The 22,129-nt window shown below is 40.7% G+C and overlaps 1 protein-coding gene across 1 annotated transcript in view; it reads right to left on the minus strand.

The window, feature by feature from the left end:
* LOC127645738 (zinc finger protein 665-like) overlaps positions 1 to 18,655 on the minus strand; it is a 45,023-nt gene extending 26,368 nt beyond the window's left edge. Inside the window, exon 1 of the mRNA XM_052129399.1 lies at positions 18,253 to 18,655. Coding sequence (XP_051985359.1) covers positions 18,253 to 18,346 — 94 coding nt within the window. The 5' untranslated portion in view covers positions 18,347 to 18,655. The remainder of the gene's footprint in view (positions 1 to 18,252) is intronic.
* Between the last annotated feature and the right edge of the window lie 3,474 nt (positions 18,656 to 22,129).

The following is a 22,129-nucleotide window of genomic DNA, read 5'->3' on the forward strand; positions in this document are numbered from 1 at the left end:
CTGTGAGATTTTCACCAGCAGAGCCGGAGTCATGACGTGCTTTTATCATGTGGCTATTTTATTAATTTAAACATTCATAACCAACATATTACTTGCTTTAAAGAAGATAAACAACACTCTTTATATTTTCAGAATGCATTTTCAAGTGTTTTATCCACTTCATGTTAATGTTTGTGCTGTACAAGATGTGAGTTCAATTGAAGACACTTTATTTTGATTTTACAATCTACGGCCTTAGAGGACAATGCAGTTGAACTGTAATACTACAATAGTAGGTCTTTGCACTGCAAACAATAATACTAATGTAAAATCAAAAAAGGAGCAGGGCGCGACATTAACACTTGTCTGGGGCTAGTAGATTTTTAAAGGGGCAAGTGAACAAGAATTTGACTTGCCCAACCAGACAAGTAGCCTGATTAAAACATCAGTAAAGAAAAATAACCAGCTATATTTATGATTTAGCCTAGGCATGTGTCGCTTATTACCAAGTTTATTTTTAAGTTAATATTCTTATTCTGCTGTAGAAAATAACTGAGAGCACGTAATTTTATCATTCTCTAGCGATCTAGTATCTGCATGCTGTTTGACTGACTGGTGGCTTACAGTATGTGTGTGTAGGCTTTACCTGGGCATGTGCAAATACATGCCTAAATGGTCAAAAACATTTCAAATAATAAATCTTGGTGCAATAACAAAAAAAAGTAGATCTCATTCCACAGAACTGTGATCATCCATGTTGTAAACGATGGCAATGGAGACTTATCTTTATTTGACTACTGGGCTTAAATAATATACCTACCATTTGACAATAACCTCATCCCTTACCCAGTACATTTTACATTTCTATCCAGGAGAATCAGGTTGATTCATAGGTATCCTATTAAGTTGGGCATCTGTCGTAATTTTAGAAAACTTACAACAGAAAATTTGACATGTTAGTACTTGAGCATGTAACCAATATGTATCTGTCCTTTTTTACTCGGACAAGTGAATGAACAGTTTACTTGTCCGAGGGACAAGCACATCACAATGCTTAATGTCGAGCCACGATGAGTATTCAATAATGATGGTGATGAAATATCCCTTATTATACATAAAAAATAATGTGTAGAAAAATTTTATATTAAATTGTTTTTTAAGTAAAATATAGATAGTACAGCCGTGGCCTAAAGTATTGGCAGTGACATAAATTTTGTGTTTTGCAAAGTTTGCTGCTTCAGTATTTTTACATGACATAGATTATTTTTTCACATGTTTCTATGGTATACTGGAAAACAATGATATACATTTCATGAGCATTGAAAGGCTTTTATTGGCAAAAACACTCAATATATGCAAAGAGTCAATATTTACAGTGTTGACCCTTGTTCTTCATAACCTCTGCAATTTGCTCTGGCATGCTGGATATCAGCTTCTGGGCCAAATCCTGACCGATGGCGATCCATTCTTGCCTTATTGGTGCTCGGAGTTGATCACCATATGTGGGCTTCTGCTTGTCCACTCGCCTTTTGAGGATTGACCACAGGTTCTCTATGGGATTAAAATCCAGGGAGTTGCCTCGCCACGGACCCAAAATTTCAATGTAATGATCTCCGTGCCACTTCATTATTACTCTTGCCTTGTGACATGGTGCTCCATCATGCTGGAAAATGCAAGGATCATCACCACATTGCTCCTGGATCGTTGGGATAAGTTGCTCTAGCAGGAAGTTTTGATACCATTCTTTATTCATGGCAGTGTTTTTGGGCAGAATTGTGAGAGAGTCAACTCCCTTGGATGAAAAGCAACCCCAGACATGGATGGTCTCAGGATGCTTCACTGTTGGCATGATACAGGACTCATGGAAGCATTCCTCTTTTCTTCTCTGGACTATCGATTTTCCAGATGTCCCAAACAGTTGGAAGGAGGCTTCATCAGAGAAAATAATTTTGCACCAGTCTTCTGCTGTCTAATTCTTGTACTTCCTGCAGAATTTCAGTCTGTCCTTGATGTTTTTCTTGGAGAGAAATGGCTTCTTTGCTGCCCTTCCAGGCCATTGACCAAAAGTCGTCACCTCACAGTGCGTGCAGATTCACTCACACCAACCTGCTACCAATATTGAGCAAGCTCCGCACTGGTGGTGACATGTTTCCATAGCTGACTCCTAAGGAGGAGATTGTCCTGCCACCTGCTGGACACTTTGGGATGTCCTGAAGCCTGTCATAAAAGGGGTTTTATTGTTCCAAATGGAAAGTATAGAATACATTTCTAAAAATTGGAACAGGTATAGAAACTTTGGCAGAATGTTCATCTTGATGAAATTAATTTGTCCAGCAAGTGATGGAGGCATTTTTGACCATTGAGCAATGTCCTGGTGGGTACGGTCTAAAACTGGAATATAGTTGCCCTTAAACAAATGACAATTATGTTTTGTTACCGAGTGTAACATTTGGAATAAAGTCACGAGAGCTGGATCTAGATGCAGCTTTCAGAAATTTAATAAAGAAATAACACAAGGTACAAAATAACAAAATACAGGCAGAACCTGAAACGGGAAGCACCCAACCTCAGAATGATCTAGAGCTGGTCGGACCAGTCAGACTCTGCGCTACAAGACTGTTTTGATCACGTGGACAGGGAGATGTTCCGGTCCGCCTCTGATGACGACATCGAGGTTTACACTGATAGCGTAACATGTTTCATCAGTAAGTGTGTAGAGGACATTGTGCCAACCAAAAAAAATACGGATCTAACCCAACCAGAAACCATGTGTTAATGGCGAGGTTCGTGCGGCACTCAGTGCACGGACCTCCGCTTTTAATTCTGGGAACGCGGAGGAGCATAAACAAGCCAGTTATGCCCTCCGTAACACTATCAGAGCAGCCAAACGCCAGTACAGGCACAAAATTGAAGGACAGTTCAACACCACAGACTCTAGAAGCATGTGGCAGGGAATTAACATCATAAACGGAATAAAAACTCCACCATGAACAGTGCTGCTTCTCTCCCGGATGAGCTTAATTAATTTTATGCTCGTTTTGAGGACAACAACACCACCCCCGCGGAGAGAGCACTCGCGGCTGACGCTACAGAGGTTGGTTCACTCTCCGTCTCTGTTGCGGATGTAACCCGATCCTTCCAACAGGTGAACATCCGTAAAGCCGCGGGTCCAGACGGCATTCCGGGCCGCGTCATCAGAACGTGCGCGAACCAACTGGCTGGTGTTTTTACGAACATTTTCAACCTGTCCCTCTCCCTGTCTGTAGTCCCCTCATGCTTAAAAAAAATCAACTATTGTGCCTGTACCTAAGCAAGCCAAAATCACTTGCTTAAATGACTGGCGTCCTGTTGCTCTGACCCCCATCATCAGCAAATGCTTTGAGAGGTTAATCAGAGATTACATTTGCTCTGCTCTGCCCCCCTCTTTGGACCCATTGCAGTTTGCCTACCACAACAACCGCTCCACTGATGATGACATTGCATCTACACTGCACACTGCTCTCTCCCACCTGGAAAAAAGGAACGCATATGTGAGAATGCTGTTTGTAGACTACAGCTCAGCATTCAACACCATAGTGCCCTCCAAGCTTGATGAGAAACTCCAGAATCTGGGCTTAAACAGCTCGCTCTGCAGCTGGATCCTGGAATTCCTGTCAGGCAGACGTCAGGTGGTTAGAATGGGCAGCAACATCTCCTCATCACTGACCCTTAACACTGGAGCACCGCAGGGCTGTGTTCTCAGCCCACTCCTGTATTCACTATACACACATGACTGTGTGGCAACACATAGCTCCAATGTCATCATTAAGTTTGCTGACGATACGACGGTGGTAGGTCTGATCACTGACAATGATGAAACAGCCTACAGAGAGGAGGTGCACACTCTGACACGCTGGTGTCAGGAGCACAACCTCTCCCTCAACGTCAGTAAAACCAAGGAGCTTGTAGTGGACTTCAGGAAGAAAGACAGAGAATACAGCCCCATCACCATTAATGGAGCACCAGTGGAGAGAGTCAGCAGTTTCAAGTTCCTTGGTGTCCACATCACTGAGGAACTCACATGGTCCGTCCACACTGAGGCCATTGTGAAGAAGGCTCACCAGCACCTCTTCTTCCTGAGACGGCTGAGGAAGTTTGGAATGAACCAGCACATCCTCACACTGTTCTACACCAGCACTGTAGAGAGCATCCTGACTGGCTGCATCACCGCCTGGTACGGCAATAGCACCGCCCACAACCGCAAAGACCTGCAAAGTGTGGTGCGAACTGCCAGAAACATCATCGGAGGTGAGCTTCCCTCCCTCCAGGATATCTATAACAGGCGGTGTGTGAAAAAAGCTCGGAGGATCATCAGAGACTCCAGCCACCCGAGTCATGGGCTGCTCTCACTGCTACCATCAGGCAGGCGGAATCGCAGCATCAGGACCCGCACCAGCCGACTACATGACAGTTTCTTCCCCCAAGCAATCAGACTTTTGAACACTTGATCTCTCACGATCAACAATCAGCACTGCACTTTATTAATCATCATCTTGTACCACACACTGGACTTTCAAATATATTCTCCCCAATTCAACGACTGACTGTATATATATATTTTTTTTATTGTATGTGTATTCTATATTGTGTGTATTGTTTACTGTACATTGTATATTGTGTTGTATAAGAATGTGTACATTGTTATGTAAATTGTATGTAAAAATGTAAATATGTTGTTTATTGTAATTGGTACTGCTATGTTATTCGGAACTGCACACAAGACTTTCACCTACTGTTGCACTTGTGTACACAGTAGTGTGACAATAAAGTGATTTGATTTGATTTGATAACATGGAAAACAATGGAACTTGGCAGAACTAAGAAATAAAACAAACGTTACATCCATGCTGGGAACTGATACGGGAACAGGAGGAAAAATGCAACAACTCACAAAGACTTGGTAGAAATCAGGTCATTATATACACAGGGAATTAAGGAAATGAAACACAGATGAGAACAATAGCGAACAGCTGGCAGTGATGAGGGCAGGGAATTATGGTAAGTGTAGTCTGGGGAAAACAGATGACAGGGGCAAAACACAAGGCAAACAACAGTGAGTCATGACATAACCCACAATGGGTGGCTCCTGATGCCCAAGGCAGGCTGTAAGGGAGGCAGGGCCAAGATGGGGCTGGAGACCAAAGAGGCCAGAGCAGATCAGGCGGATGGCCGAGAGACCAAGGAGACCAGAGCAGATCAGGCAGACGGCCAGGAGACCAGGGTAGATCAGGCAGACGGCCATGAGACCAGAGCAAATCAGAAGGATGGCCAGGGGACCCAGGAGACCAGGGCACATCAGGCGGATGGCCATGAGACCAAGGAGACCAGAGCAGATCAGGCAGAAGGCCAGGAGACCTTGGAGACTAGGGCAGAGACTTGGGAATGACCTCTGTGGTCGTGAAAATGAGCAGAGACTGGGCAATGACCTCATTGGTCGTGAGTACAGGCAGAGACTGTGGAACGACCCTCCATGGTCGTGAACATGTGCAGAGAATTGGGAACGACCTCCATGGTCGTGAATATGAGCAGAGACTCGGGAACGACCTCTGTGGTCGTAAGTACAGGCAGAGTCTGGGGAATGACCTCCATGGTCGTGAACACTGGAATAGACTTGGAAACGACCCCCGTGGTCAAGAACACAGGAAGAGACTTGGAAACGACCTCCGTGGTAGTGAATACAGGCAGAGACTGGGGAACGACCTCCATGGTCGTGAGTACAGGCAGAGACTGGGGAACGACCTCCGTAGAAGCCTTTCTTCTTCTCCTCCAAAGTTGGCAACGCTGGCTTTGGGATGGCCAAGGCTGGCAACGCTGGCACTGGGATGGACGAGGCTGGCAATGCTGGCTCTCGGACGGACGAGGCTTCCAGCTCATTGGCCATGGCAGGCGTGGGCACTGACAGTTTGTGAGGAAGGTTCTTCATGGCCCTACGCACTGACATCAGTGGCAGACTATTCAACTTGGAGACATGGGCAGTGGAAGGCTTCGAGTAAGGAGTCGCAGAAGGCTTGGCTGTGACATGGTGTGGAGCAGACTCATGGTGCGTTCACATACAATGTGAATCGAGCATTTCGCGTGACACGATTACATACGAAGTCAATGCAAAGACGCGAATAGAAGTGAATTTGCGGCGGGCAGTGCAAATGCAGCGAATGGCGTGAAGTGAAAACACTTCATTTGCGTGTTCACGCGAGTTGAAATTTGTCAACTTCAGTGAGAAATTTGCATGATGCGTTGTCGCAAAAGCCTATCAGCATTGAGATTGTCCGGATGTCACTGACGTACTGATGTAGTAGCAGAAGAAATCTGGATAATGGAGGAAAAAGTTATTGTAGTGGTGTGTGGGCACACAATATTGCATGACACAAAGTCATACATGTACAGAGTCTGAAAAAAAAAAAAAGAGATCTTGAGATTGGAGGAAAGTGGGCGAGGAAGTTGGACTACCTGGTAAGATCTGAAAATATGCATGTCTACTTGATTCCAGCTATTGGTTGTACTTTATTATGAACCATTTTAGCACTAGCATTAGCCCAAGTTAACCGTGGGCTTTACCATGGTTCAAAAAGTTAACAGCATTTCATGTTTAACGTGTGTTTCTTGTCAGAGGAGATATGCAGGAGGAAGTGGAAGGGACTGTGAGACACATACCTAAAGGAAAGAAAGAAGGAGATGGAGAAGAGAAGTGGGTCAGCGGCAGGGACAGTAAAAAGGTGGAAGTACTCTGCGGCCCTGTCTTTCCTCGACCCATTTGTTACCCCGAGACAAATGACCAGTAACATGGTGTGGGCAGCCGAGGAAGACAGGACCGCAGAGTTCTGCAAAAATGCACCAGTTGAGCACCAGGGTTCAGAAGCAGCAGCAGGGCTGTCAGAGATTGACATAGGAGGTTGGAGACACACACACAGCAAGGGAAAATCATACGGAAACATTTTTATAGATGGATAACTAATTTTTTATTCTCAAATGTACCAAACCTGTTATTCCAAAAAGGATGGATAAAACATCCCTCAGTTGTGTCTTGATGATAAAACACTTGAACCACAGGGTGTCAAAGACAGGTTTCATTATTGCAGGAATACTGAAAACTAGAAGAAAATAAAAAAAAATAGGTTCAATTTATGACTGGAAGTGCTGACTTTAGTCAATAGCTAGAATGACCAATACAAATTAGGGAAGTTTAAGCATGTCAGGGATAATTTCTTCAAAAACACTTTTAAAAGCTTGTGGGAAAATCAAAGGCTAGCTAATATCATGGCTGAAAATGTACGATGTATTAAAATGGGTGCATTTGTAAATTTGCTGTAAATGACACTGATCTAGAATGACCAGTTCTATTAGACAATTCATACATCTACCACACAAGCAACCAATGGAATCTTTTGTTATATTGTCAATACAGACCAGCCAGATCAGTCACCAGAAAGGAGTGAGTCTCAAAGTGCTGCTGCTTCCTCTGCAACACCTGAGACCGCATCGCCAGGTATGTACATCAGTTGCTTTTATGGTAATATTTCTGCATGAATTATGTTTTTCACTATGACAAGTACTGTGTTCAATACTTTTTCCATGTTTGATTCATATTTTTTGTCTGGCTTCAACTGATAAATTGAGGGAATGCAGTACTTTCACAAAAGTGTTCTGATTTCATACAGTGAGGCGGACCCAAACAGCACAAGGGGTAATGAGGCAGAGATTGGGAGGCTTCTTCTCCAAGCCCTGAAAAGGCATGCTGCACCTGTCCCACCTCCTCTCTCAGAGGATGAGCTTTTTTATCAAAGCCTGGTTCCTTCTCTGACAAGATTGACACCCCAGCAGAAGGACTATGTGAAATTCCAAATTCATAAGTTGATTTACGAAGCCAGAACTGTGGTGCTCAATTTGGAACCCTTAGAATAGGCCACTAATATTTGCAAGGAATATTTTTTTGTTCATTTATGCTATTGATTCCTTAAATATGTTTTGTAAAAAGCATTAGTTTCTTTTATGTAAATGTTTTTAAAATAAAATCACTTTATTTCCATGGAGACTAAAATGTGATTTACTTAATATTCTTTATTTACAATAATACATTAAAGATGTATTACTGTATTTTATTAAAAAACTTTTAATTATAAAATTTTATTTTATAAAAACAGACAATATGATATGATGACCTATACATTTTTAAAGAGTGATATACAATATAGTAATATCACAGGAAGTTTGCTTATTAGTAATGTGTGGGTTGCTCTTAAAAGAGCCATTTTGGGTTTGCTTGTGCACTAGTCAATTTTATTTGTATAGCACCTTTCACAACACACATCATTTCAAAGCAGATTTACAGAAGATCAGCATTAACAGAAGATAAAACTGTAATGTCTATAATGTTGATGAATCATCATTGTGTAATTGATGAAATACGATTGTTAATCGTGTTTAAAAAAGTTATTATTATATTAATAACCCCAGTGAGCAAGCTGAAAGCGACTGTGGCAAAGAAAAATAACCTTGGGAGAAACCAGACTCACTATGGGGGCCAGTTCCCCTCTGGCTAACATCATGAATATAATGTAAATATTACTTCAAAGTCATGGTTTAAAAGTGTTAAGGGTCAGTATTTAAACATCGATTTTGTTTGAAATGTAAGATTAATGATCAATGTCTTTGAAGTCCATCTTGATTAATTGCAGAAGTTCACATAGATGCAATTGTCCTTGTTAATTGGCTGATGAAGGCTTTTGTTGGCAATTGTTAGTCTATGCATTCCATTTCAAGATCGTAGTCCATCAATAGACAGAGGTGATTCAGGCAGATATCAGGGATGTGAAACGCAGTTCAACTGGCCGGTAATTTCGGTGAGGTTCGGTGTTGTCCATCCTAAATCCAAGGTTCAGACAATGGCATATGGAGTATCCCATGTCGTATGGTTGGAGTTGGCATCAGTTCATCCTCTGAAGTCCATCATAATAGACTGAAGTGATGTTTGGCTGGCACTGGCTGCATTTAGTGATCATCATTCGGCGACACGTAGCAGTGGAGTCCAACACGAAGCAGGAATGGTGCTGGATCCAGCCAGTTCTGGTGACCTCAGGATTGGAGTCCCGAGGTTGAGACAGGAAAACAAATAAAATAATATAAGCATAGATGCCATTCAATTTATTGCAGAGTTATAAATCATGATCAATGTTTCTGGTTCCGGCAGACCCATCTAAAGCAGCCTAATTGTGGGTTGGAGGATAAATTAGGTGTATGCCTGGCTAAATAGAGGAGTCTTTAGTCTAGACTTAAACTGAAGGAGTGTGTTAGTGGAGACTATTCCATAGTTTAGGAGCAAAATATGAAAAGGATCTACCTCCTTTTGTCGATTTTGATATTCTAGGAACTATTAACAAGCCAATTTTGCGATCGTAATGAACGTGATGGAAAATAGTGTGGTAGAAGGTCACTTCAGTACTGCGGAGCTAGACCATTCAAAGCTTTGTACGTAATGAACAGAATTTAAAAATTAATACGAAATTTAACAGGTAGCCAATGTAACGATGATAAAATGCGGCTAATATGATCATATTTCTTGGTTCTCATTAGCACTCTGGCGGCTGCATTTTGAACCAACTGAAGTTTATTTATTGATCTTGCTGGACGTCCTCCCAGTAATGCATTACAATAATCTAGTCTTGAGGTCATGAACACATTAATTCGTTTTTCGGCATCAGCAACAGAGAGCATGTGCCTTAACTTAGCAATATTTCTTAGGTGGAAGAATGCTGTTCTACAAACATTGGTAATTTGATTTTCAAAAGACAGAATGGTATCAAATATAACACCCAAGTTCTTCGCTGTTGAAGATGATGTAACAGTACATCCATCAAGAGTCAAATTATATTGTAGTGAGTTTTTTGGTCCAATAATTAGTACCGCTGTTTTGTCAGAATTGAGTAGAAGGAAATCTCTGGCCATCCAATCTTTTATTTAATTGATACACTCTGCTAATTTAGAGAATTGTGAGATCTCATCAGGTTTTGAAGAAATATAAAGTTGTGTATCGTCGGCATAACAGTGGATACTTATTCCACGATTCCTGATACTATCTCCCAGGGGAAGCATATATATGGGGAAAAGCAGAGGCCCTAAAACTGATCCCTGTGGCACTCCATATTTTACTTTCGTTTGGTTTGAAAATTCCTCATTTACATAGACATAGTTGTAGCAGTCTGCTAAATATGACCTAAACCATGCTAATGCAACTCCACAAATGCCAACATAATTCTCTAGCCTAATCAAGACAATGTCGTGATCTATCGTGTCGAATGCAGCACTAAGATCTAAAAGCACTAGAAGAGAAGTTGATAAGAGCAAGTAATTTGTAACTCTGATAAGTGCAGTCTCTGTACTGTGATGAGGCCTAAATCCTGACTGAAATTCTTCATATATACTATTTATCTGTAGAAATAAACGTATTTGGGAGGATATTACCTTTTCTAGTATTTTTGACATAAACGGGAGATTTGAAGTCAGTCTATAATTAGCCAGTTCTCCAGGATCAAATTGTGGCTTCTTAATAAGCGGTTTGATAACTTCCATTTTAAAGTTTCTTGGGACATGTCCTAAGCATAACAAGGAGTTAATAATATTAAGAAGAGATTCTGAAATTACAGGGGATACCTCTTTTAAGAGCTTAGATGGTATAGGTTCTAACAAACATGTTGTGGCTTTTGATGTTTCGATAAGTTTTGTTAGCTCTTCATGACCTATGACAGAGAAGGATTGAAGTTGCACATGAGGAAAATTATTAGACACCGTTTTCTGAGGTGCTATGACAGATGATTGCAGAAATTTTATTTCTGATTATTACAAAAGTCATCACTCTTGTGCTGTGACGTAATATCTGGTTCTGTTGAGGCTTTATTCCTAACCAATTTAGCCACAGTACTGAATAAACATCTAGGATTGTTGTGGTTATTTTCTATGAGTTTACTAAAATATGCTGACCTGGCAGCTTTTAGTGCCTGTCTGTATCTACAGACACTATCCTTCCATGCACCACAAAATATTTCTAATTTAGTATTTTCCACATGCACTCCATTTTCCGAGCTGCTCTCTTGAGAGCATGAGTGTGATCACTGTACCATGGAGCAGGGCTTATTTCTTAAATTTTCTTTAATCGAAGTGGGGCGACAATATCAAGAGTGCAAGAGAAGACTGCATTTATATTTTTTCTTATTTCATCAAGTTCTTCTGGGCTTTGGGGTTTATTGAGTGTATGACATAGATCTAAAAGATTATTAGTGGAAGCTATCTTGAGTAGTCGAAAGAATAGTTCTACCTGAACGATAGCGTGGTGTAGACTGAGTAACATTAGCTGATTGCAGCATACAAGAGACGAGGTAATGATCCGAGATGTCATTGCTCTGCTGCAGAATTTCTATATTATCAACTTCAAATCCATATGACAGAATTAAATCTAATGTATGATTATGGCAATCAGTTGGTCCTGTTGCATTTTGTCTGATTCCAAGAGAGTTGAGAATATCGATAAATGCTAATCCCAATATATTATTTTCATTATCTATGTGAATGTTGAAGTCACCAACAATTAAAGCTCTATCTACAGTAACTACAAGATCTGATAAAAAATTTGAAAAAATGACAGATTTATATATGATGGTGTCACATTAAGCATTATTAGTTCAAAAGACTTACATTTATATCCTGTTCTCTGAGTAACACCAAAAACTTCCGACCCTTCAGACGAGGCTCATGTTTATAACAATAGCCTGGGGGAGTAGATTCATTTAAACTAATATATTCACCTGGTTTAAGCCAGGTTTCAGTCAAACAGAGCGCATCAATCTATGATCTGTAATCATTTCATTAACAATTAGTGCTTTGGTAGAAAGAGATCAAATGTTTAGTAGCCCTATTTTTATATGATGTGTATTTTTAATTTGTTTGTTTTGTTCAAGTTTGACCTTAATCAAATTTTTTCTAAATGAATTAGTGAGGGTATTGTGTTTGGTAGTTTGGGGAACAGACACAGTCTCTATGAGATATCTAGGTGATACAGTCTCTATGTGTTGTAGTTTATGTGACCTGTGTGACATCTCAAGGCAGCTAGCAGACGTTTGGATTAACCAGTTTGTCTGCTTCCTGACCTGGGCCCCAGTTAGTCAAATACTATCATTACTAAAACTGAGCCAAATTACAAGAGGGGAGAGCGGCACCTTCCCTGGAGGAATGGAGTCATTCTCTCTTTAGCAGGTCAGGTCTACCCCAAAAACTCTTCCAATTATCTATAAATCCTATTCTATTCTCCAGACACCACTTAAACATCCAGCCATTCAGTGACACTAATCTACTCTAAACCTCATCACCACAAGCAGGAACGGGACCAAATATTATAGTGTCTGACATGGTTTTTACAAATTCACACCCCTTGTTAACATTATCGATAGTGATATCCGACTGGCGAAGCCGGACATCGTTAGTGCTGACATGGATAACAATTTTAGAAAATCTAGACACTACTTGGTGTCTTGTCATGGGACAGTTCCCACTGCAGAGAAGTAGGATGTGAAGGCCTCCCTAACCCTGATGGCCTCTCTTGCTGAGTTGTTGGCAGCAAGTCTTCCCAGACCTGGTAGTGGCTCCACCTCACCAACAGGGATACTCGCCCTCACTGCAGCTGTCTGGATTGTCCTCTTCAAGAAATTATGGAGAACCCAAGTAGCCTTCACGCACTTCTCTGCAACTTCTGGATGTACCTCAATGGCATGCCTGCACATCCTCCACTGAGAAGAAAGGATCCCAAAGGCATTCTCCACAACCAGCCAACCACGGGACAGAAGGTAGTTAAAAATCCTACGCTCTCTTGGAAGGATGCGCCCATGGAATGGCCTCATGAGGTTTTTCCAGAGTGGAAAGGCCTCATCAGCAACAAAGACGTGTGGCTGGGGTCCTCGGTGGTCAGCTCCTGGTAGTGGCAGGTCAGCAGGCAGTTGGAGGGTGTCAGATTGTAGCACTCAACCAAACGCTTAGTTGGCCAGAATCCCACCATCGCTCGTTCTTCCATAGCCACCGACATCAATCACCCAGAAACAATAGTGGGCATCCACAACTGCAAGGAGAACTAATCGGAATGTTCCCTTGTAGTTAAAGAACTGGGATCCTGAGTTAGCAGGGGTTTTAAGAACAACATGCTTGCCATCCAATGCTCCACAGCAGAGAGAAAAATTCCACCATTCCTCAAAACTCTCTGCTATTGACCTCCACTCCACTGTGGTGGGCACAGCCATGAACTCCTCCACAAGGCAGTCTCAAATAGCAGTGGCGACATCAGGGACAATTATGGAAACAGTGGAGACCCCAACGCAAAAGCTGTTTGCGATGCTTCTGAATGAGTCACATAAAAGTAATCTGCAGCATATAAAACGTTTAATTTAATTGAGATGTAGTGAACATACTGTAGGTGGTAGTCTACATAAAATCAGATTTTAGTAGTATTATTGATATGGCTGCACAGCTGTCATAAACATCAATTGTCAGTGAGTTTATATCATTTGTTAAATATCTATGATTCAAATTTAGATTAGGTTATTTTGAGTGTTGATCGAGCAACTACAAAGTTAGCATAGCCTAGCCCTGATCGACCTGAACTTCAAGAAAAACAAACATTTTAAAAAGTTGCAGGATGAATTCAGACTTTTTGATCCACAAATTATGAAACTACCACTCACCGGAGACAGATTGACAGGTGCTCCGCAGCTGAGATGGAACGCCTGAAGTAGGTGTCCATCTGTGAAATCCTGGCAACGATCCTAGCAAACAGGTCATCAAACTGGGCACTGGTCAGCCTCAGGTAGCGCTGGAAGCGGCAGTCATCCAGACTCAGTACCTGGAGAAGGCAGTGAAATTCACTGAGCTGTATGCGCCTCCGGATAATATCATGCACCCAAACACGACGGCGTTTGGTTTTACGATGTATCTGGGACTTCCACAACAGATAAAGAACAGCAGTCATTGTGATATTGGCCATGGTTGATGGCGGAAAGAGAAGTTGTCATAGAGGCTCCTCCTCCTGTCTAGCGCGAGATTCGCGTTGTATGTGAACACCTCCAGTGGTCAAATTCGCGCGAGCAAAGCGAGCATCAGACTTGGCTGTGACTTGGTGTGGAGCAGACGCGGCCATGACTTGGCATGGAGCAGACTCAGACTTGACTGAGACATAGCGAGAAGCAGACTCAGACTTGGCTGTGACAAGGCATGGAGCCTACTGTGGCATTGCTGTGACAAGGCACGGAGCAGACTGAGGCGTGACTGTGACATGGCGTGGAGCGGACTCAGGCGTGGAAGGCTCGGAAGCCTGGATTGGGATAGAGAGAGGAGGATCCTCTGAAGCGATAGTTTTTAGCTCCACGTATTCCTCCCACATGTAATCTCTGATCTCCGGTATATGGATTTCAGGGTGTAATCGTCAAATCCTGCGAGGCAGGCTCCGGTGCTAAAGAAATTGCAGTATTCCCTTATCGATAAGCACGTCTGGCTCAGTTGCAGGAAGTATGCCACTAGATCCATTTTGTGGTGAGTTGTTCTGTGACGTTGGAAGGAAGTCACGAGAGCTGGATCTAGATGTGGCTTTCAGAAATGTAATAAAGAAATAACGGAAGGTTCAAAATAACATGGAAAACACTGGAACTAAGGAACAAGAATAAAAACAAAAGTTACATCCATGCTGGGAACTGATATGGGAACAGGAGGAAAACAGCTTGCAGTGATGAGAGCAGGGAATTATAGTAAATGTAGTCTGGGGGAAACAGATGAAAGGGGTAAAACACAAGGCAAAACAACAGTGAATCATGATACCGAGATTCCAAGGAAGTGTGGCATGACTTGCAGCTGTATTAATAAGCAAAAGCTCACTCTTAACTAGATGAAGTTTGTAACCAGAAAATGTACCAAACTCCTGCAGAGTGTATATAGGATATGTGGCATTGATGGCAAGGGATCATACGAAAAAAAAAAAACAACAAAAAAAAAAACGTCATCTGCATTCTTACATTGTTGAATGAAGATTGACAGAGGCTCTATAGTGAGGGCAAAAAACAGTGGGGATAACGGGCAACCCTGTCTCATACCTCGCTGTAGTGGAAAATAAGGTGAGAAGAAATGTTGAGGGGGTCTTTTCCTTCTTGCCCTACTTTGCATACTTTTAATTGCATTATTTATTTAATTTAGGGTAATAGGTACATCTGCAGCTTCCTTTGATTCCTTGCTGACAGATGGAATATAGAGACCTTAAAAAAAAGAAATCCATTAGACTTTGATCAGTGGCACATTCCGATGTATATAGAGTGGACTGGAATCACAAAATTCTCTGTTAATATCCTCATGATTTGTTAGCGGATTAATCTGAATTAATCCGATCAATCAAATGTGGAGAAGTTATGCCACAGCTCACCGTGTTTTGTGTACTCACTGTTAAAAATGTGTTTTGACTTTAATAGGGCTCGTTCGCTTGCCCTGAGGATAGCATGTCAAATTCAGCTTGAAATATCATCCTGCCTTTTATATATTTCTAGGGCTGGAGTGACAGCATACATCTTGTCACGTACTGATATGAGCTTTGATAGATCTGACAATTTAGCCATGGGTGATTTGCGAAAGGCAGCAGAAAAGGAAATTATCTTACCCCTTAGAAAGGCATTTAGAGTTTTCCCAGAGTAGAGCAGGAGAAACATGATCTGCTACATAAGCATCTAAAAACGTCTCTATTTCTGTATGAATAAAGGTGATAAAACTCATATCTGATAATAGAAGATAATTAAACCTCCATTGGGGACAGTTTGGCATACTGTCAGGAAATGCCAGATCTAATGTTAATGGTGCATGGCCTGAAGATACAATGATATTGTATGTGCAGGATTGTACAAAAGGGAGAAGAGTCTTGTCCAGGAATATATAATCTATGCATGAATTTGATATAAATAAGCACTTAAGCACATTGTACAGGGTGGTTAAGCCCCCTCACATTCCAGTTAGTGAAAAGATTTGATGCCCAGCTTACTGTCATCTGTGTGTTTACACCAACCATACTAAGTGATGACAAAATTATCAAAAGTCATAAATTCTGATGTGTGCAGAACATTTAGGGTGTACCGAGTGAAAAATTCTAAGCCTACTCCTCTCAAATGGGAAAAACAAAGAGATATTCATCAATGTCCATCTTTGATTCAATATAGGGATTTGAGTTTACTGTGGCAATGGAACTTAAAGCTAACTGTATAGTAGAAGATCCCTCTGATAGCATAGGCAACTTGCATGTAAATGGAAAGGCAAATTATTATAGTATTTTTTTCAATTATTTTACTTAAACTCTAAAAAGGAAATTAAAAGAGAATATGGGACTTAAAATAAAACCCCATCCCAGTGCAATATTTCACCACAGAAACAAAGAAACAATGAACAACCATGAGAAACATTGTGGTAGACACAGTCTGAGCTATACCTGGCTGCAGCCATGATTGGGTTGAATGTTCTTCTGCACAAAGGCCATCACTGCCTTCAGGTCCTAAAATGATGTTCTGTCCCTTTAAAAGACAGGCGCAGTTTAGCTGGGAAGCAGAGACCGTGTTTGGCCTGGGTAGCTCAGCAAGTGAAGACGCTGACCAACACACCTAGAGTTGCAAGTTCGAATCCAGCGTGTGCTGAGTGACTCCAGTCAGGCTTCCTAAGCAATCAATTGGTCCGGTTGCTACGGTAGGATATGGTCACATTGAGTTAACCTCATCGTGGTCACTATAATGTGGTTCTCACTCTCGGTGGGTCGTGTGGCGAGTTGTGCGTGGATAACGCGCTCAACAAGCCACGTGATAAGATGGCCTTAACGCGATACGCAATCCTGCAAAACTAAAGTACTGCTGTAACACAACAAACCTACCAGTACATATGTTAAGATAAAGCCTGCATTATGCACTTCTTTTACTCTTAGCCAGGGCATGAAATTCCAATTGTGGGTTATTTTTTTACCACTATGGCGGTCGGCTGTATGACCTGTATCTCAAAGTATCATTTGACAAGAGATGCCATTGCTTAGACACAAAGACGTGCTTGCAGGAACATATTTAGTTATATATTGAAGAACAGATTAAAGAAAAGGCTGTTGATGCACGTATCTCATTTGCTGTTTGTTCAGAGGTTTTCACTGAGCACGTTCTTACACGATAATCCTTATTAAGCCAACAATGCATGCAATCTTGTAAACGTAATAAATGTTGTTCCTTTATTGGTGTACGGTCATAAATCTCGCATTGCATGTAAACCTCTTAAACAGCGTTCTTAGTTACAGGCTTATCCAATGTGTGTACATGTTGAGCGCATGCCTCTACATACTTTGACATCAAAAGCAGAGAATAACTTTATTATTTCAAATCTCGCATAAATGCACATTTATAGCTTTGTCTGATTTTGTTAAATAAACCAATTTTCTGGAGTTATCAGGGTATTGGTGTGCATGTAAACATCCTCACTTTCATTGAAAATCAATGGGTGAATTCAAAAGATGGAAAATTATGCATTCAGAGGTGATCATTATTATTTGTAATGTTTTCTTTGCATGTTTATTAGGTAACTAGTAACAAATCAAAAAGGGAAATGCACAAAGCAGTAATGCTCAGGTCTCAGGAGGTTAAACAATATGTTACAATATATTGTAAAAATACAATACAGAGTAAAAATGTGCCTATTGTCAGTACAGGAATGGTATAAGATAAAGAAAAATTAAAGCAAGCTGATCAGCGTCTGTAATCAAATGAAGGTGGTTGCAGACAAATTGAAAATTCACACACTTTATAGTCGCCGTAACTACATAGTTCATTCATTGGAGATTCCTATAAAATATGATATCAAATTGATGAACGTGTTTTCTGATTGACTGTCATACATGCCAACCGTAGTCTAATTTAAAATACTGACCGTAGATCCATTGACAGAAAACTATTGAAAAAATAAACAAAATGTGTAAAGATGAAAACAACTTTACCGCAGTGTAATATATTTCCAACTCCACGTGTAGAGCACATAAGATGCAAAGATAAAGATTGTTATATTTTTTAAAGCCATTTAATTTGAATAATTAAAATGTTATTTAACATAAAATTATGATTAACAAAAGCCACCAAATGTGTTGACCTGCTTGAAGTTTTTTAACTTTAATCTTCATGAACAGACAATAATAAATAATGAAGAATGGACACAAACCTCTTTGTTCCTCAATATCTTCATTTTTCATGACATTTGAACTGCATGATTCTGGATAACTCGTGTCCTCAATCTCTTCTTTAATAAACATCATTTTACAATGTTTTATCCCGCAGATCTCAGTTGAAACACCTGTAGTTATTCCTGTTCCTGTTGAAAGTGTCTTCGTTTAGGGTGAGGTGAATATTGGCGACATTTATAAACATGAATCCGATGCTCGAATAATGTACAACCAAAACAAAACTGCCAGAAGTTTCTGCAGGTTTATGAGTATCAATAGAGTAGATCGTTTACCGTTTTGTACGTCTCTACAAACATTATCTAATATGGAAATTCGGTGCATTTATTTGAGTAAAAGTGAATGTTTATCAGAACTCTGCAAATCTCTCAGAGCGCCGCCATGTTTAAGTGACGTCATACAACAGCATCTCGGAGGGGACATTCTGAACCGCTTGTCGTGAAAAACGCTTAATATGGCTTAAACAACATGGGTTCCCACTTCGTCAGACCCAAGAGTGCATGAATTGTTAATAATTAAATGATTAAATGAACCCCTGGCTTTAAATACTGGTTTTTAGTGGAAACTATAATGGTCCATGTGGGTCTTTACTGATAATGTGATGACATGTTATGTTTAGTGCATGGATTAGCAACCTTTTCAACATTGTAATTTTTAAACATACCTGTCAACACTCCCGTTTTTAGCGGGAGTCTCCCATATTTCACACCCATCTCCCGCCCCCCTCACATTTAGTTATTTCTCCTGGGATTACCGGTCAGGCCAATGGGGCCAGTATCCAGGGCTTTAAGGCGGTGTGATCTAGTTTGGTGATCCCCCCTGCTTGAAAACCCTTTGGGCATGAACAAAACCCATTGAATCTATCAATTTGAATCAAGCATCACTGGTAGATGGGAGGAGAAGACTCAGCTGGTGCTCCGGTGAAAAAAAGCTAAATATACATTTAACAACAGCTGGACGGAAGAATTTAATTTCATATCTTGAACCCATATCGACAATGCCCACGCCTTTTGCAATGTGTGTCGCACTGATTTTAATATCAGACACGGTGGGAAAAATTACGTTACTCAGCACATTAAATCACAATGGCAAATATTTAGACTGCCTCTGCCAATTTATTGTACATGGTTATGGATTGATCTATGGCATATAGAGCCGATATGCAAACATGACCCTTCCAGGGGTGTATTCCAGAAAGCTGGGTTAATTTACTGTCAGATAAACCTTAAACTCTTGGTTGATTAACCCCAAACTTGCTTACTCTAGGTATGTCGGTTCCAAAACACCTGTGAGGAGTTAGTTTAATCAACCTACTGCTTAACCTCGAGTTAATGCGCGCGCACGGCGAACATATAAAGGCATTTTCAATGGAACGCTGAATTCAGGAGTCACCATGGAAACTAAGGGTGAAAAGTTACGTGCCGCGAACTTCTCCGAAGCGGAGTTAGAAGTTTTTAATGTTGGCTTATAAGGAGTTCAAGCCCATTATAATGAAAAAAAAGCAATACAGCTGCTTATGCGAGGGAAAGCCAATTGGCTTGGCAAAAAATAACTGACATAGTAAATGCGTACTTTTTTTTAATTTATTACATTTTAAATATGCTTGCCTTTTGTTAATTTGCAAAGTTGAACAATTGTCTTTTTGAGCATGTGGCATGACTCGACAAGCATTTACTTTTCTCTACATCAGTTTCTTAAGAATACAGTGCAATGTATATTGACAAGAAATATTTAGGCCTCTTGTTTTATAAGGTGTAATCCTTCTGGAGCCAAAAGAACTCTTTCCCAAGTCAAAATGAAACACAAAAACATTCTCCAAAAAGGTAACATTTTATTTTAACTGTTGTAAGATCAATGTCTTAAGTTACTTTTACAGTATTTGTCCTATATAGCTAATAGAAAGAAGGCTGAGGCCCGTCTAACTGGCGGGGGTCCACCTCCACCTCCTCTCACCCCATCTGAGGAGTTAGCTCTTTCACTTAATAAAGGTCGCCCTGTGGTCGATGGTATTCCAGAGGGTACTTCGTCAGACTTTGCTACCTCCCACAACAACTCAAGTGACTTGGTACAATGTAGGTATACCATATTAGTACTTATGATTATTTAGTCATACGTTTGGACAAAACGATCATTAACTCTTGTCATTAGGAAGAAGGCTAAATGCTTCTCAAATGCAGTCATTGTTTCACTTGTGCATTATGCATACATATTCTATTTTACAGCATATGCTGTTTACAGTAATCTGTTTTTTTTTTATTCTTGCATGTTCCTAATGCCTTTATTCAGTGTCTGTCATACTTTAGTAATTTTTCACATTTTTCTTGCAGTTGCTGATGGACGCATTGTATTATTGGATCCTCCTGAAACCACACAGTCTGTCACAATTGTTAGTGGTGCATTTTAAGAACCAGTTGCTTTTAGATCTTTCACTTTGTCTGCCAGACAAAGTAACCTTGCATATTTCCACTCTAGAATGATGATGAAGAGACCACATCTGCTGTGACTAAATTAGAAAGTGCTGGGAGACCCACAGAGGTATGATGCATATACTGGACAATGCATAGCTTTTTAGATGGAGTGAAAAATGTGTCATTTGTCCTGTGACAGAATCTAGCTGAGGATGTACATGCAGATGAGTGTCCATCTACCTCTACACATAATCTTAGCAGTGTAAGAACTTGTCCCTGGTTGTCCTTATTTACATAATGTTACTATGTGGCAGATTTTCTTCTTTAACCATCTTATTTACTTTGCCTTCCTAGTTGTCTGCAAAGGAGCTGTATAAGGTCCATCTATTAAAGCAAATTAAAAAAACTGACATGGACATGGACCTCATACAGCTTCAGCTAGAGGAGAAAAGGCTGGCCATTAAAAAGGCCAAACTTGAAATAGAACTAATGGAGCATTGCCTTAAGGTGAGAAGAATCATATGTGAACATGAATCTGTTTTTTTGTGTGTGTGTGTGTGTGTATAAAGCAATACATACAAATCTGTCATGTCTCTTTTATTTCAGGATCTGAAGAAATAGAACAGATTAAATAAAGTGATTTTGACAAATCATGTCTCTAAGCATTCTGCCATCTCTGTGGTCTGCTAGATTCAATGGGTGTTGTTCTAGGTCATCTTCATCAGGACAGGGGGGATGCCTCTCCTCTTATTGTGGCAATGTTGTGAAGTACCACACAAGCAACTGTGATGTCACATGCCCTATTTGGAGTGACCCTGAGCCCACGCAGACACTGAAACCTCACCTTCAGAATGCCTATTGTCATCTCCACCTTGGCCCGTGTTCTTCTTTGAGACAGGTTGAAGCGTGTCTGTGGTCCGGGCTCAGGATCAGGGTAGGGTGTCATCATATAGGGGAGGCAATGGTATCCTCTGTCCCCCAGCAAGTAACCACAGAAGTGTCCTGTAATGTTTGAGGTGTTTTGTAACTGTAATAAAGACTACAAGCATTTGTCTAACAAAACGTACTCTGTTGAAATTTGTTGCACAGAGATGACTCTCTAAATATTCTGGTATCATGTACAGACCCAGGCCATTTTGCCTCAACATTAGTGATGAGGTGGGTTGCATCACATATTACCTGTGGAGAACAATAAGTTTATTATTTGTAACACCAATATTAAGGAGCCAAAATGTAGCTATTACCTGCACATTGATGCTATGCACAGACTTCCTATTAACATAGTCTCCCTCATTGATAGATGGAGCTTTAATAGGAATGTGGGTGCCATCAATGCACCCAATCACGTTTGGGAACCCTGAAATTAAGATTAAATACAAGTTTAAGAAGTCTGTGTAGCCTTTACGTGTGTGTGCAGTCAAAATAAACCTATTAAGAAATGTCATTTTAA

This window comes from Xyrauchen texanus, chromosome 6 (genome assembly GCF_025860055.1).
Source record: "Xyrauchen texanus isolate HMW12.3.18 chromosome 6, RBS_HiC_50CHRs, whole genome shotgun sequence".
Lineage (NCBI taxonomy): Eukaryota > Metazoa > Chordata > Actinopteri > Cypriniformes > Catostomidae > Xyrauchen > Xyrauchen texanus.